The sequence below is a fragment of the Musa acuminata genome, chromosome BXJ3-10, assembly GCF_036884655.1.
Source record: "Musa acuminata AAA Group cultivar baxijiao chromosome BXJ3-10, Cavendish_Baxijiao_AAA, whole genome shotgun sequence".
Lineage (NCBI taxonomy): Eukaryota > Viridiplantae > Streptophyta > Magnoliopsida > Zingiberales > Musaceae > Musa > Musa acuminata.
Window position 1 is genome coordinate 28,110,404 of NC_088358.1, and position 17,071 is coordinate 28,127,474.

General features: G+C 41.3%; 4 protein-coding genes across 4 annotated transcripts; 3 read left to right on the forward strand and 1 right to left on the reverse strand.

Moving 5' to 3' along the window:
* Nucleotides 1-2,438: 2,438 nt before the first annotated feature.
* On the forward strand, nt 2,439-3,208 carry LOC135650896 (uncharacterized). The gene is made up of 2 exons (XM_065170568.1): nt 2,439-2,724; nt 2,806-3,208. Exons 1-2 carry the CDS (start codon nt 2,554-2,556, stop codon nt 2,881-2,883), a joined length of 249 nt encoding a protein of 82 aa, XP_065026640.1. The 5' UTR covers nt 2,439-2,553; the 3' UTR covers nt 2,884-3,208.
* An 899-nt stretch (nt 3,209-4,107) lies between these two features.
* Nucleotides 4,108-7,833, forward strand: LOC135586090 (uncharacterized). The gene has a single exon (XM_065170567.1). It carries the CDS (start codon nt 5,289-5,291, stop codon nt 5,601-5,603), a length of 315 nt encoding a protein of 104 aa, XP_065026639.1. The 5' UTR covers nt 4,108-5,288; the 3' UTR covers nt 5,604-7,833.
* Nucleotides 7,834-8,336: 503 nt separating this feature from the next.
* On the forward strand, nt 8,337-9,796 carry LOC135650636 (transcription factor MYB1-like). Its single transcript, XM_065170127.1, has 3 exons — nt 8,337-8,531; nt 8,603-8,732; nt 8,986-9,796. Exons 1-3 carry the CDS (start codon nt 8,399-8,401, stop codon nt 9,557-9,559), a joined length of 837 nt encoding a protein of 278 aa, XP_065026199.1. The 5' UTR covers nt 8,337-8,398; the 3' UTR covers nt 9,560-9,796.
* Nucleotides 9,797-11,115: 1,319 nt separating this feature from the next.
* Nucleotides 11,116-16,106, reverse strand: LOC135650857 (stress-response A/B barrel domain-containing protein UP3-like). Its single transcript, XM_065170493.1, has 2 exons — nt 15,281-16,106; nt 11,116-11,406 (listed from the first exon to the last, which is right to left on the reverse strand). Exon 1 carries the CDS (start codon nt 15,957-15,959, stop codon nt 15,300-15,302), a length of 660 nt encoding a protein of 219 aa, XP_065026565.1. The 5' UTR covers nt 15,960-16,106; the 3' UTR covers nt 11,116-11,406; nt 15,281-15,299.
* Nucleotides 16,107-17,071: the final 965 nt, after the last annotated feature.

Consider the following 17,071-nt stretch of genomic DNA (forward strand, 5'->3'; position numbering starts at 1 on the left):
TGAGGCTGATATAAGAGAGTAATATCACCCTCATTAATTTTATTTTTTTATTAAATTTAAATAATATTGAGTTATAACTATAGAATTTAAAATATATATATTTATTATAACATTTCTATTAGTTCCACATCGGAAATAAGCAAGATTAAGACTGACTTATAAAGATATAAATAACACTATTATTATCTTAAATATTTTAATTAATAATTTAAATCAAATAAAGTATCAATTAATTCATTCGGACCATAACATTTATAATTTAGATTCTAAAAATTAGTAATAAAAAAATTATGTCAGCAATTTAAGAATAGATGGAAAGCAAATTAGCATGCAAAAAGGTATGAGGTCGTACGTGAGGAAAGCAGCGGCGATGCTTCCTCGGTGCGTGATGGCAACACACAAACACACAGTTAATCTTGCTTTGTTCGCATCACAGAAGCCAAGCAAGTCGACGGTTTCGCTTTTTAGTTAACCTCTTGTGGAATGAATGATCCACGAAGCGCCATTAATTTTGTCCTTTTTATTGTTATTATTACTTTATTTACTTATTTATTATTGTTATTATTAAGAATTCCGTTTTGGCAATCAGTTAGTCGTTGGACTAAATCTTCAGATAAATTTTTTCTAAGATAAGAGTATATCATACGAAGAATTTTTCCATAATAACTTTATTTGATTAATATTTTTCTAGTTCGATGATAAGTGGTATTGATATGTTAATTGCCTGACACATCGATAACTTGAGTTCGAACTCACTTATTATTTGATATCGAGGAGACGAGATTTGACAAATAATCGTATAAAGAATATATTACGAGTGTATCTAATATTAGAATAGCCATTTGGTTGATGAGATGTTTAGCAAGATATGACATAATTCTCGAATTGCTTACCTGTTAAATTATCTAATCGATTAGTGAAAATGAGATTTAATTTTGGTGATTTTTACCGTTTATTTTTTATTAAAATGATGAAAGATAAAGGTGAGATTTTGATCCATGAATTTGCTATTGAGATACCAAATAAATCAGATTTTTAAAGAAAAATGTAGAATGAAAATCCAAACACTCAATTTGAGTCGGACATATCAATTTTTTAATATATAAAATTATAAGATGTGATTTTGAATCTCAATAGTCAGATATGTCATCGTCAATAACCTAAAAGTTAATTATATATCATTAATATTTCTGAAAAGAAAACCTTAATACCAAAAGTTATAAGGATAGTTTAGATTAGGAACTAAATCTCAATCCAATCTTTGGTGGGACCAATCCAATCTAATCCATTTGGCGTGTCGATCACACAAATCCGATCCACCGATAGGTGAGGAATAATGTTATTAGCTATAAATGGGATAACATGATCCAACTCGACCCTCCTAATTATCGAATTTGCTCTGACCTTCTCATCACATAAACCGGATTTTGGATCACTGGGTTGACTTGTTTCATTCCAAAAAGTAAAAGTTACTCTCATTCCACCTCAGCTTGACCAGCGCAGAACTGCCTTCAAATCACCACCCATTGTTTGGGTCAACAAGAGCACATGAAAAGTCCACGGCTATAAGGACCTCAAAAAGATTCCTTTTGTTATGATATTAGATACAATATCGAAGGATTATGTTCTTTTTTTATGATATTTAGAAAAATATTTTGCTAAATATATTTAAGAAAAAAAGATGTAGAATAATTTAACTATATATTATATAATATTTTAGATTAATTTGGCAACCCTTACAAATTATTAAGCATAAAATTTAATATAATATTATTAAAAAATATTATTGATGTCTAAATTAGTCTGATGTGATTCGAATTCGAGGTGTCACTTGCATGAGGATTCGATCTTTAGTAATCTTATATCTCCAAATATAGATTTGGATAGTTCGAAAAAAAAAAGTCTCTCCCTTATTTAAAATATATTTTTATATCTTAAGAAATAAGAAGAAATATATTTTTATATCTTAATAGATGAGAAGAAAGTTTAGATTTTTTTTTTTCATAAAGAAATAGAATAAAACTTATGATTATATTCCTTGTTAATAAATAAGAAGTTTATATTTCGTCATATTGAATATTCATTCACAGTGGATAGAGAGTCATTTGAATTTTATAAAAAATATATATTTTATTTTTCTTATTTGTAGATGGTAGATTTTCTACCAAATATTTATATAAAAATATATTTATCGTTTTTAAAACTTTAATCCATCTAAATATATTTTTTTATCGATTTAAATATGGCTGTCATTTTATTATTTAGTGGCTGAATCAGCCGTGGAAACTCGCACACGGGCGTCGGGAGCGGACAACATCACCCCTGGAAATGATCATTGGTGATTCAGCCATCCTAAGTAGGGGTTTCCTATTCTAATTATAGAATGAAGTTAATATTGTCACGCGTTGGAAACCAATTTGGGACAAAAAGTAACTAAATTAGAACGCGTCGTGTTACCTTTTTGGCGTGTTTTGCTGACCGTCGGTGTCCGAAAGCCGCCGATCCTTCGTGTTGACCTTCCCGGTGGGTCGGCGTGGGGGAACACAGTAGACGATGTGCCCTTTGCGTTTCATCCTCGTGTTCCTCTCCGCCGCCCTCGCCGGGTTCCTCGCCTGGAAATCGATCCGTTCCTCTCCTCCCTCCCTGGTCTCCGATGATTCCCACGAGATCGACACCCCCCGTGGCGACTCCTCCATCAAAGCCCGAATCTTTCGAGCTGGAAAGGTAGGATTTCTCAACCAGTATTCTACCTTTTTCGTTTGGAGGGGATAGAGGCTTGTTACCATGATGATTTCTCGCGAACAGGCGATTGAGAATGGGTTCTGGGTGTTTCTTGACATGGCCAGCGGGCGGTACTTGTGGAGGGCGATGAAAGAAAGGTGAGAAGTTGGGCGTACTCGATGATTTGGGGGTTTTTTTTCCGGAGTAATTGTTCCTTCTCGTGTTGAATTCGAACAGTGTTCCGTGAATCGGGCTGTAATCTTGTTGTTGCGTGCTAGAATTCGTTTGAAATTGTGGATTTTTGGTTCCAGTGGTTGTTGATTGAGATGTGTCGATTATGTCGTATCCACGTTGATTTAGATGTTATACACAGAGCATTGATGTATCAAACGATTGTTTGATTTGGTTATGTCACGGCACTTCTTCCACAGTGAGTATGAACAATCTGCTAAATGGAATTACCAGTTTAATTGTCTTCTTTTACTTATGTGATGTAATCTTCGTATAAGAATGAGTATCATCTTGTACTACTGGCGTACTTTTTAGTCTGTCATAATTCATCAATTAGAATCTGGTCATACTGATTGATAACATCAGCAACAAACATGACAAGAAAATAATAGAGGAGAAATGAGCATGATGATCGAAGGCATATACAAGTGAGTTGGTTCAATATGGTACAGCAAGAAGGATTAGCAACCCTGTGCAGCTATATGCCTACACACTCGAGAAAGATTTCATGAAGCCAAATCCATTGGGAAGCAAATTTGAGAGGTCCATACGGTCAACATGCCCAAGATTCTATCTTTGTTTCTCGATAGACTTTAAAGAGGCATCATTGGCTTCCTCTTTCGGTGATCAAGGTATCCAGAGAAATATTTTAGGGCACCTCCCCGCTTCTCTTTTTTGGCAGAGAATCAAAGAATCTAGGATGATTGTGTTGATTATCTTTTGCTTTATAGTAGATTTGATGTCTTGTGAAATAAAAGTGACAGGCTAAAAGTAGTGTACATAGAGTCCAGCCAGTGTTTTGATGAAACTTTTGTCGTGTTGAACTTAGAGGTTGGTGATTTGGTTGCTAAAATCAGTCATCTTTTTCTTTTTATTTTACGTTTAGTTTGACGACAATTACTATACGATTTCAAAGGTTCATTACTCGTATATGCTATAGGAGGTGTGATTTTTGTGGCTTCAATATATTCCTGGCAAGCTTCTATTTTGGACTTTTCAAATTATAATTCAATCTGATTTGAGAACATTTAAAACTCTGGTCGGTAAAAATTGCTTGCCGGTCGGTTTATCTTGATTTTCGTTTGAATTGTGTACACATTGAAGACAATGGGAGTTAGAACTTAACTATCATTTCGTTTAGTCTGAATGTTTTATTTGGATTGTGCACACATCGAGTATTTTGGGGTCGAATGATAACGACTTTGAAACTCTTCATAGAATTTAAGCTAGGAAAATATAGGGACAGATTGGTTGATTTTAGGTTGATCCATGACAATGTACAGCTGAAATCCATGTGTTGAGTTGAAATTTCATTCATAAGCCAACATGAACATCAGAACCCCATGGGCGATGTCGAACATGCGGTTTACGTTCGTCCTAAACGAATCGTAGCTCCTCCAGTAATTGCTTGCCGTTTTTTGATGTGAAAAATGATTTCCATATCAAGATCATATCTGACTGTTTCTGTGTGAACTATCAAGCTAAGGCTTGAGGAACAATGCCACATATCTGTGTGAACTTTTATGAAATATTTACTGATATTATCTGTGGAGAAAGATGATCCTGTTTTGTTGTGTGTCTCATATGATGTCAATTAAATTGCCACTAAGCAAGACTTTTGATGGTATCATTTGGAGATAAATGACAGGCATGGAATGAGTGATTCCAACCTTCTAACTTACACTTGTTTTCTAGTGCATGGTAAGTGATGCTTGAAGACCTTTAGGGAAAGGATGATGTCAAAAGATAACAATCGAAAGAATTGGGATGCTTGTGCTTGGTTGAGGCACATGCCCTCCAGAAACCATGAACTGGCAATTTAGCATCATGTCCATGCCTTGATACACTTTCTTCTGGAAAATATTTGTAGCTTCAGTCTCTAGATTCTAGCAAGCTGTTGTTGCCACTAGCCTATTGATGATAGCTAACAGATTGCCCTATCAAAGTTGCAATAAACTACATACAATATGATCAAGCATCCTTGACAGTCAAGTTCTTTTTGATTTTTTATGCATTGCACAGGAGGATAGTGAAGTTGATTTCTAGTTGACTTGCAGAGTAGATGAGGTAATTGGCGATCATTTGCATTTCAGATTGCTTTTGTGGGGGTTTCCTCCCCACTCGGTGAAGCATCAGATTCCACCAAACGCTCATTCATTTGGTTCATGCAGAACAATCTTTTTCACACAACTGTATTAGTAGTCCTCGAGAATAGATTCTCATCTGTTCCAAGATAAAAAAAGAAGGTGCTCGTATTATCTTTAGGGGATTCCTTTGCTCGGTGGCATAAATGCACCAAGGGAGGCCCGGTTGCACGGCCCCAAGAAAGCAGCTGCATGGGGGGGTCGTCTTCTTCCACTCAGAGACTTGTTGTCATCACGGTGGGGCTTCTCGCCGTGCTGTCGCCGCTGTACGTGGGCAGGAGAGGGCGGGACGAGCCGGACGACGGCGGTGGCGGTGGAGCCCTGTCGCTGTGGCTCCTGCTCCTGCTACTGGTCTTCGTCATCAACCTTACGTGCTGCGCCGACCGCAGGATCATGAGGTTTGACCCCTATTGGATCCATAGATTTGGAGGGTCTTCGTGTGGGATCATTGTGCTACTTCTGGTTCTTGGAGTTGTGCTCAGGTGCAAGGCTTCGCTGGGCGGTTGATCTGGATGCCATCGATGGAAGCAATTTTTTGTGGAGGTGTCGATGTCTTGCTCGTTGATGATGTCGAGTGCGGTTTAATGTTGGGATTTGACATTTTGTCAACCCCATGAATCCACTGTCCATTACTCAGCTGAATGAGGAAGCGAGATTAGTGGAAGAGAGGCTTCAATCTTTTCCTATTTAAGATGTAAAAAAATAGACATTATTTTTTTAATTGCAAGCATATGAACACTAATTCATATCTTTTTTGGTTGAAATTGTTAGTGATTTAAGCTAAATATTATCGGGAAAAGGATTATTTAATAGTTTGAGGAAGATATAATTAGGAAAGAACGACTGATCACTACAGAGAGTCCCACCCAACGTCATGGCGAACACCGCACATCCGAAGCTCCTCGCTCTTCTCTACGCTTCCACTGACACTCCGGGTGGAGGATTTCTGGGGACTTGTTGATGCAGTCGATGATGACCCTACCAACGAAGATTCATCCAAGAGCTTCTCCGAAACTTGCATGGCATCGGAGCATCGCTTCTCCTGTGGGCAGACAATTATAGGGTTCCTCACGAGTCTTTTGGCGGAAAGCTGCCGCAGGGACTAATTCTCGACCAGCAAAACAGCCCCACAAGTACAAGTAGGCAAGAGAGACGAGTGATGCGTGCAGCATCGGCATGGTCAATGGTCGGTCTCCCCAGTTCTATCTAATTGCTCGAGGGCAGAGGAAGCAGTGGTCCATGATTGGGTTGGCTTTTGGGTCAGCATCTGCTCTCCACTGGACGGGTCCAGCCTGAGGAATATAATCCTTAGCTCTCGTCAATGAAACGATGCTGCTTGCGAGTGACTGCAGTCTCGCTTCCACTTTGTCTTCAGCTTTCATGGTGTGGGGCATGTCTGCGGCTCTGTGTTGCAGGCCTGCCTTTTTCTGGCTCCCATGTACGGGATCACAGCCTGTGATGCTTGCCCTCCTTTGTGGCCGATGATCTTCTGTTTCACGGAAATGGGAGTGCTGTTGGGCTGCAGCAGTCCCTGCTGCGTTCCTCTGCTTCGGATTTGACAGAGGTAGATGATGGATTAACATTTAGTTCTGGGTCAGATCCATTGTCCTTGTTGGGGGTTGATAGTCAAACCCATCACAAGAACTCCTGCAAACCATCAGATCGTTGATTCTGCCTATGCCCGTGACTCTTTCCTGCAGAGAAGTGTGTTTAATGTTCCATGGAGAGAAATAGATACGATTAAACGCCTTTCCAGTGGCGTTGGGCCGACGAGTTCCTCTCTATTCTCTGAGCTCGTCGCTTCCTTGTCCGGACGGCAAAAGTTGGAGGAAGAGCTTCCCAAAACAGCGGCAGATCATTTAGCGAGGAAACGGGAGGGGAGCAGCTACCGCAGCCTCCGGTCCAAAAGGGAACACCTGCAATTCCCTTGTGCTATTCCTTTTCAAGTGTTGACAGCGCTGTACGTGCGTCTGTTTTCAGAAGGAAGATCATGTCATTGTTCTAATGAGTTCAGCATCACACATGGCTTCCGATGCATCAGAGCCCGAATTCATGTGCAGGCAGGCCAGTCACCGTGGATCATCAATATTAATTGGCCTCCGCAAACATGAGTGTCGCCTTCTGCTTCTCACAGACAAAATGGAAGAAGAAGAAGAAGAAGAAGAAGAAGAAGAGGATATGGAACAAGCTGAAGCACCTGTTCAAATGTTCTTGCCTTCATGATGTAGGCTGACACTTGTCCATGGTTACCATGGATTTCCTTGCACCTTCACACAAACAGCTGCAACCATGAACCGGTAATCAACGATGGCTCGAACAAGCGGACAGAAACAGGGGCAGGGGATTTGGTGCTTTCTCCATGGACCAATCTCCAGCGAGAGAGATGCAGATTCCGGGTGCGCAAACGATGGGCCAAATGGGTCCCGACCATTCATGTCGTCGAGCAAGCAGATCTAGAGCGCCATGGCTGCCGTCCCCGCCACGTCTCGGAGGAGCGGCTGCCGTCCCAAATTGGATCGCAACCCGCATCCGACAACTTATCGGATCCTCGGTTCGGATCTAAGTCGAGAATCCAATTTGCATGTGTTCGTTGTTTACTGGACATGCACGTGAGTGAAATATGTAGGATTATACGCCCCTTAAACTATGGATTTGTAGGAAACATAACATTATAGCATGACTTGCCATTGTAATCCGTACCTTATTTATTGGTAACACATCCTTTTATCTTTTCTCACCCTTCTTCTTCTCTTTCCTTTACTTGGGAAAGAAAAAGGTGACAGATAGGAATGAGATTTTGAAACACAAAGAGAACAATGACAGTTACTTATACGATCACATTTACAGATTACAATATGAGACAATTTCGAGCTGAGTTGAGGAAGCATAGCCAAGTCACATCATGCCACATTTGCAAATGCCTTGTAACATCAATCGAAGAGCTTTACACTATCATACGTAAAACTAGTTTGTCACTATGTATGACTTGTGTTCTTTTAGAAGTCTTTAGTATGGAGGGTTTTATCAAATGAGGTTATACTAATTGATTTTAATTGGGAAAAATATTTTAGATAAAAATCAATTAGGAGGATCATTTGTTAAAAGCCGAATAATAAAGAAGATACTCTATTTCTTTTCAGCTTTCGCTAACTACCTGTCAAACATCCCACGTCAAAGCAGCCTTGGAAGCTATAAAGGGCCATCATTCTCCACTTCCGGTTCACACCTAAGGCCTTGAGAGAGAGAGAGAGAGCGAGAGAGAGAGAGAGCGAGAGAGAGAGAGAGAGAGCGAGCGAGAGAGAATGGGAAGGAAGCCTTGTTGTTCAAAGGAGGGGCTCAACCGAGGTGCATGGACTGCAAACGAAGACAAGATCCTTGTCACCTACATCTCAACTCACGGAACAACCAAATGGGGATCTCTTCCCAAGAGAGCTGGTGAGACTTACCTACTCACTGCCCTTGCTCTCAATTAAGTTCAACGGTGCATGGCTGCCATGGGGTTGCAGGCTTGAAGCGATGCGGGAAGAGCTGCCGGCTCCGGTGGCTCAACTACCTGCGGCCTGGGATCAAGAGGGGGAACATATCGGACGACGAGGAGGAACTCATCATCAGACTTCACAAGCTCCTTGGCAACAGGTCAGTTAACTTTTGCGGAGAGTAATTACGGTAGCGTAGCCGTCCATCGTTACTGTGTCTTTAACATGCGGGCGATCGAGGCTCCAATAACTATTATCATCTGATACGGTTCGTGTACTTGCATTAAAAACCAGCTCATTTGATTTCGAGGCTAATTCTAGCTAGATCGAGATGGTCAACTCTGTTGGATCCTTGATCTGTGGTTTTCTTGAGCTTGTTCTGGACACGTTCTTTCTTGAATGGGGGACCGTAGATGGTCTCTAATCGCAGGAAGACTGCCAGGGCGAACGGACAATGAGATCAAGAACTACTGGAACACCACCTTGGTGAAGAGACTGCAAGGTGGGTCGTCACAGCTCCCGAGTAATCCAAGCCCCGCCACAGCCCAATCCAAAGGGAAAGACACGGCGGTCGCCACGCCGCCGCCGGTGACCGGCTCGAAGGTGATCCAGACCAAGGCATTAAGGTGCACCACGGCGTTCTTCGGCCAAGATACAGCCTGCATGCCTCCGCGCTTGGCGCCAGAAGAATCCGATGGCTGCTCCAAGATCTCTCCATTTGGCTCTTCTCTGGACGTGGTTGCAGCCTTCCCTTCAAGCTCGGATGCTTGGAAAGAGAGAGACGACGGCGTTCAAGTCGAGAACCCTGAATCAAAAGAAGCCGATGACGCCGCGAACATGGGCTTCTATCCAGACGACTTGATGTCCCTCGATGGAGCACTGATTGGAAACTGGATGGAGAAGGACCAGTTTCAGCAAGACAGCATGTTAGATGTCAAGCTTTTGGCTTCCATCTTAGAAGCTGACGAACAGGGGTATTGGAGCTGAGCAAAGGAGTCACCATCTCCAGTTTGCAGCGTAAGCTTTCTACATCGGGTGGCGAAACAGGGACAAAACATAACCTTGCTGCTGGTACAATACTGGAGCTGGAAGTGTAGGTACAAAGCAATCACGTGTGGTTGTTTCATCTTCAATCTCGAACGCTTTGTGCTTCGCTGTAGCAATAAGCCGCAAGAATTGTTCTCATGTTTCACCAAAGAATTAGCTCTCCTAGCAACAGTCATAGCTGCCCTAAACACACCGATGATGGTAAGCTAATAATTTAAATGGGGCACAAGAATTTGAAGCCATCACTTTGTCTATCGAATATATTTGTCGGAAGGGTGCTTGTAATCATAGCACTCCACATCCACAACATAAAGTGGAGGAAAGCAAAAGGGAATACCCACCTGAAGAAGACGGCACGAATGAGTGCATTCATGACTTTGGATTGTTGCGAGGCGGAAAACACATATATGGGAGGAGAAAGAGGGAGAGATTTCACGTAAACAGACGGCGCAAACAAATGCGAGGCAGAGAACAGTGCAGTGTATTTTTCCTGTATCTGCCTCCTCAATTATTGTCGTGAAGATGACTACGAAACTAGCAGAAAGCAAATGTGCCCTTTATGTGCAATTATATCCAAAAAGCACTGTAGTTTGGATTCATTAGGCAGTAAAATTTCAGCCTTAAAATTATACCCACATGAATCGTGGACAATAGAACATTATATTGAATCCCAGGCAGTGTCAGCTTTCCAATAATTGAAGTGCAGTCGCAGAAAGTAGAAGAGATTTTATCCACAATGGAAGCCATGCACATGGGATCCTCAGCAAAATTAATAGGGTACATGGGAAGAGTCTGCAGGCAGGATGATGACAACGGGAGCCTTTACAGCGTGAGCCTGTGCGGCCTAACCTTCCATGGACGAGTAGACGCAAATTGTGAGCTGCCCAAGCAGAAGTTTAGGTGCATTCTGTGTGTGTGCGGTCGAGTGATCGGAGTCGAATTTTAGATAAACCGGCTCACACGAACCGGTCCATTTTTCATCAAGATTAAAGCCCACTCTCTCTCTATGATTATGATGATGATTATTATTGCAGTAAATATAAGATGGAGATTTTGTTGTCCCATTTCTGTCTGTCTTTATCCTCTCCCTCGAGGTTATGTTTTATATTTTATGTTTATTATTACTGTGTGCCAAAATATATTTTTAATCATTGCTCTGATGATTTCTTGGCCTTTCATTGCAATCTTGCAGCAAAAAGGAAAAATCCTAGATTTGTTATATACGTCATTTTGAGGAAATTTTTATAGAGACATTAATTATACAATTTAAATTTGTTAAACTTTAGCATTTAATGTTTTACAATTGTATCACTTATGTTATATAAAAATAATTTCCAATATTATATTTCCGAATATGTAATTGAGTATTTTTATTTTTATTTTTACTAAACCTATGGTTGGATCCATACTAAAATCATCACCACCTGTGTCATCATTATCATTTTCATACATCAACTGTCTCATTAAATACAATATATATATAAATGATCAAATAATAAATGATAAATTCAGCATGTAAGCTTTTATATATACCATGATATGTTACAAAAGCTTGCCTGCACTAACAAGTGTGCATAAGACACCACTTGTTCGTGTTTTTATGTATCCACTTAATTCATTCACCTCAATAGATGGGCAAAGAAATCAAAATAGCTTATTAATGATACTTTGTTCACCATCTTGGACTTGCAGCATTGTTTGGCTTGTCACAGACACATGATTCAAGGATTGATCATATGATCCACATACAGTCAGTCCACCCGAAGCCTGGTATGACCATGGAGAACCTGCAAAAGGAACGTGCCATGAAACTTGGTTAAAATTCTTGGCAGACTCTCACAGTTTGGCACATCTTAAGATTTTTAAATGGTTAATTCAGAACAACTGAACAACATTTAGTTATTGATAAAAGCATATAAACTTTTCGGTAGAAAGAGGATATCAAGACGGAAGTAGTCCAGAAAAAAAGGAGCATTCTATCCATTGAAAAGAACCCGAAAAGGTCAAAAAGAAAGCAGCAGGTGAATTCTGCACTCTTGCTTATGTCAGATAAACAAACAAACAAACTGAAGATTTCAACTTAATAGCTATGTGCATATTTCCAGCTGCGACAATCGATGAGGAAAATCGAGAACCAACAGCTCCTGCGAATAATGTAGGATGGAGGACACAGCACCAAGGAAACGATAATATTTTTTTCCATGAGCTTGTGTGCACAGAGATGTCGGAAAGACTTCATATGAAAGATGCATCGAGACTCTGTTGAAGAATTCTTGTCATTGGAGATCAGATCATCTTCTGGTTAACAATAGGCCCTGAAAGAAGATAGGCCAAACTAAACCTCTTTAGATTGGTTGTTACCAAATTCCTATGCCCATCTGAATCCAGATGCCGGAGGTATTGGTTGAATTCAGCCAATACCCTTTCAGTTTTCTGATCATGGTTAATCTCAGAAACAACGTTAGATGCAAGGTCTCACATGCAAGACATAACAAGACCTACTGTTTATTCCATAAATTAATGTAAATATCAAGATTTATCGTGTGCATGTAGTTGTGGGACGTGACACACCACACATGAACTTACAAACCATATGTGATCCTTTCTCCAAGATCGAGGATCAATACATTAGATAAATACAATTTTATATTTGTCCTACACATTCTCTTGATTGTCAACCACCTGATGATACCCTTCTATTATCAAGCTCAAGTTCTACGCATAGCAGAAAAGAGCAAATGGATACTGAAGTGGGTTGGAAGGATCTAGCCATTAACATCTTCCTTTCAGAAGGTCTTGTATCGTGAGAGATGGACGATGTTCCAGATGGGAGAAACAAAAGGGTGAAGGACACCTACCCTTTGCATTTTCTTCATCGGAAGATGCAAATCAGAAAATAGAAAGTGACTCGTTACAGCTCGTAGTGGTGTTGCCCCTAGAGAAAAGCAGGAATAGATCGTGGGTGATTGACGACATCATTATAGTTGCATGGAGGACAGACAGCTTTCAAAACCAATAGGACACAATATACAAAGTTACAGACATTGATTGGTGTGGTTTTTCAAGGATAAGAAATCTCATGGAATTAAGACCAACCCCATGCTAAGCTGCCATGCCTTTACAGTTAATAGGTTAAAAAATGCTAGTAGTGAAATAGCATTAGTTGAAACATTTGCCATATGGATCCTACAATGTATTAATAAAAAGTAGCATTAAGGTCGATTCATTTGTTGTGTCAGCTAGTAAATGTCCAAATAACTTCTAAAGACTAGCAGCAGCGAGAAACTCAGAATACAACAATAAGCCATGAAGTCCCAGTTATATGAGTGTGAGGTTGACAAGCTACATGGATCTTTTCCTATCATTGAACTCAGCTAAAAGTAACATCACTATTCAAACTAAGAGTCACTGACAAATTTATGCAAAGATATGCATGCACGTAAAAGGATAGCACATTAGAACAAAGGTAGAGTTGCTGCATTGCTATGCATGGATTCATAAGCTGCAAGGATATATAACCCTCATAGATAATGCATTAGAGAGAGTCTTATGCAATTTATTGCTCTTCTATTTAACACATCAGCAGCCCAAGTAATTGCTAATTGGCATTTTTAAACAATCCCCTATTCTCCAACCTATTGTTCCCATTTATTTCTCCCATTCCAAAACTCTTCCAACTTGAGCACTGCTCTCCCCACCCTCTCAGCACTTTTCCTATGCATCCTCTCAAACTTTTCCCTAAAGTCTGTTCCGACCAACTACAATCAATTACCAACTTTATCTTGCCCTCTAATCCCACCATCTTGTAGCCCTTGAAAGATGCTATTGATGGCCTATAAACTAACATCAAAAGTTCATTGCCATTTGGTGAATCTAAATTCATGACATCTAAATTCAATAGCCCTTGAAAGATGCTATTGATGGCCTCTAATCCCACCATTTTGTAGCCCTTGAAAGATGCTATTGATGGCCTCTAATCCCACCATCTTGTAGCCCTTGAAAGATGCTATTGATGGCCTATAACTAACATCAAAAGTTCATCGCCATTTGGTGAATCTAAATTCATGACCACATAAAGCTAGTGGAACATGAACCACCCCCATGTCCCATAATGCACAAATCACTGGCAAAACCAAGCAGAGATCCCCAATAGTTGCAGGCAGTCCTTCCCCAGATCAATGGCAAAAGAAGACCCACGTAGTGACCCAGGCAATGAGAACGAGCATTATGATGTTCGCCAAAGAAATAATTATGCTCAAAGAGTCTTCAAAAATTAGAAATTTCCAGAATGTTTCCATCCAATGCACGTTAGAGTATAAAATAACTCAATAGTTAGAACTATTAACCTACCTCAAATCCATCATCTTGACTTAACCAAACAAATCAGGAATTTGCAATAAGGCTGATTTGCTAGCTCATACATAGTTTGGCCGATGACATTGAAAAGTTTACCCAAATGGTCAGGACATTACAACTTCTTGTTATTGTTGCTGGTAAAAAATAAAACTTGAAAATATTGAAAAGTAAAAAAGAAAAACTTCCAACTTATTGAGAGCTGCAGAGCACTAACTAGGCAGAAGTTGACAGTACTGAAGAGCGTGAGAAGAGAAAACGAGGCATTTGCACCTGTTTGAACAAGCCAATTAGTCACTGTCTATTCAATCCACCCGAAGCAACACCTAAGGGATAAATTGAACAATTTGTAGGCTGCCCATGCACTGATTGAAAAACTTGGGCCACATATCAAAAGGTTAATAGCGTCTTAGTTATCTCAGCAAGTGTCAGCTTGTGCCCTTAACATCATTACCTGCAGTCGTCGTTACTAATGAGAAGTATTATTACCAACTTAGACCAATTTTGCCACATGTTTTATGGAACATGAACCAAGTCCAAAGTCATATAGGACTCGACTTCCAAGAAGAGTAGAAACAGATAGAATAGTTCATGCCTTGATACACATCAAGTGACCTATCCATTGTCGACCTATGCATCTTATGCAAGAGCAAAGAGTTTCTCTCTCTCTTTCTTTCTCTTTCAAATGTTTTCAGTCAGGTGGGCTATAAGAGCACACTACTGGTTGAAAGGTATATCAAACAACATCTTTCTCAGTACGAAAGCTCTTCCTCTCACAGATCTTCATCTTTGTAGCAGAGTAGTGACATTGAAGATTAGTGCAACACTCTTCACAAAGCTTCTCCTTCTTTGTGAAGATCATTATAATCAAATCTTGAAGTCTTATCCACCTAGTTTTTAATGAGAACCTCCAGATCAGCAAAATCTAATCAAAGTGACAGAACACAACCAAAAAGAAGATACCACAATTTTTTATACAAAAATGCAGGATTCAACATACGAAAGTAGCTGATGTTAGTACAAGAAAAATGAAACAGATTATGCATACAGAAGTAGTTCATGATAGTAAGTTCTTTACCAAATTATTCCTGGAAAATCTAAGAAGCAAATGACATTATTTCTTCGTGAAATTAAATGTAGATCAGCTGCCAGGAACTGATTTAAATCCTCCAATCTTCAACTTCAATCCAATAGCTAACATTTACAAATCGTTGCAATATATAGAGAGCACTCGCTCCAGCACGCCAATTTACAAAGAAACCTATGAATTGTGAAAACAAGTAGTAGTCATGGGAGTTTGGAGTGAACCTCTTTGGAAGAAGAACCATCAAAGGGTAGCAGCAGGCGGTGGTGGCACCTCGAAATCAACAACAATGAAGCTCTCCAGAAGCGGCCGCACCTTCTCCTTCACCGACTCCACCAAGTCCTTCTCTCCCGCATCCATCGCCTCAAGCTCCTCCAGGTCGCGAAACACCGCCAGAAGTCCCACACCGTATCCCTTCGCCCGAGCCGGTGAGAAATTCTCTCCGTAGGTCACCTGCGTCACCGCCGCCGGCGCCGACAACTTAACCTGCGCCAGCGTCGCCGTTAGCTCCGCCGTGGCCCCCTCTTTCGGCTTCGCGAGGGTCAGCCGCATCGCCGACCCAGGGGGCGCCGCCGTCGGGCTGTCAAGGTCGGCGACCCAGTCCATGGCCATGATATCCTCGCAGACGGGGAGGACGTTCTCCGCGACGACGGCCACATGGGATGGGTGGGTAGAGTAGGCAGCGAGGTCGGCCTTGGAGCGGTAGCGACTGTGGAGGAGGTGCGTGAACCCGGTGGCGGATCGGTGGGGGCGCGGGAGCACGGGGCCGGCGGCGAGGTGCGCGACGACGTCGAGGGAGGCGAGGGATCGCAGGTTGGAGACCATGGCGTCGACCTTGGACGGGTCAGTGGAGTCGCGGACCTTGAAGAGGACGACGTGCTCGATAGTGGCGGCGGCGGCCATGGAAGCGGCGGCGGAGGTGGAGGAAGAGAACGATAGCGTCGCGGCGGGGCGGGGCGGGGCGACGGGGAGATGAGAATAGGGAACGAAGGGAAGAGGAGAAGAGGGCTTTGAGGGATGAGGGAGAGTAGTGGAGATAGACGACGGTTCTTAGACACGACATCTCCCTCTAGTTTTCTTGCTCCTCCATCGACTGGTAATCGTCGCCGTTGGACTTTCGTTTGACGGCTCACGTTGATGCTTAGATGCTCTGCCGGATTAAGTTACTGTCAATAAAGGTTAATTCCGATCAGTTCTGGTGGTACTGCAGAACAGTGTTGTTTAATGTGGGGGCGACGAGTTGAACCAAACCTGCCGAATCAAGCGGACCGGTTCGACCCCGATAGGCTCGGCCCGTTGTAGTTAGTTAACAAGTTTGAGGGTGACGACGTGCGGAATCTTTCGCCCGGACCGGTTCGGAGGCCATAGGTCCGGCCCACTAGATTGGTGGGCCGGGTCGAGATAGCATTACAAAATTTTGACCACCGGTCAAACAGTATTCGAGTTATTTATTTTCGGCCCTGAGAAAAATACTAACATGATTTAGGCCCTGTAGAGTGGGATTGTCTGTATCATCAAACACCAGGAAAAGTCTTTTGTCCAAATGGATGAGGCAGATTCCAATAAAACCAAGCTATTAGAAGAGTGAAATGAGTGCAGCAGGATATTCGACTCGAATGAGAGAGAACACAATAGAAGCTATTTTTTAGTTTTCACTTTATGAAGACCATTTTGTTCATTTATTTTTCAGAAAAAAATCAATTAAAAATATAAAAAAGATGCAAATAATTACATAGAAAAAAACTTTCCAATGTTGAAGATGATAAATGCAATATTATTATAGTAGTTGAAAGCAAACATAGGAGGAAAAATAGGATAACAGCTAATAACCACCACACAAAACTTTGGGTTGAGGGGACGGAGATGATCTTTGTGTTCTTGCAATAATTTGATGCGCTGGTAATCGGTATAGGACTTGCGCTGCACTGGCATGGCACGGAACACATGTCCTCCACAAAGGGGATCTGGACATGGCTTTGTCCTTGACACTTTGGTTTCTTCTGCAGTAGCTGCCA

Coding starts and splice junctions, on each gene's coding strand:
- LOC135650896 (XM_065170568.1), top strand. CDS start 2,554: ATGTGCCCTTTGCGTTTCATCCTCGTGTTCCTCTCCGCCGCCCTCGCC. Junction 2,725..2,805: donor GAATCTTTCGAGCTGGAAAG/GTAGGATTTCTC, acceptor TCTCGCGAACAG/GCGATTGAGAATGGGTTCTG.
- LOC135586090 (XM_065170567.1), top strand. CDS start 5,289: ATGGGGGGGTCGTCTTCTTCCACTCAGAGACTTGTTGTCATCACGGTG.
- LOC135650636 (XM_065170127.1), top strand. CDS start 8,399: ATGGGAAGGAAGCCTTGTTGTTCAAAGGAGGGGCTCAACCGAGGTGCA. Junction 8,532..8,602: donor ATCTCTTCCCAAGAGAGCTG/GTGAGACTTACC, acceptor ATGGGGTTGCAG/GCTTGAAGCGATGCGGGAAG. Junction 8,733..8,985: donor CACAAGCTCCTTGGCAACAG/GTCAGTTAACTT, acceptor GGGGGACCGTAG/ATGGTCTCTAATCGCAGGAA.
- LOC135650857 (XM_065170493.1), bottom strand. CDS start 15,959: ATGGCCGCCGCCGCCACTATCGAGCACGTCGTCCTCTTCAAGGTCCGC.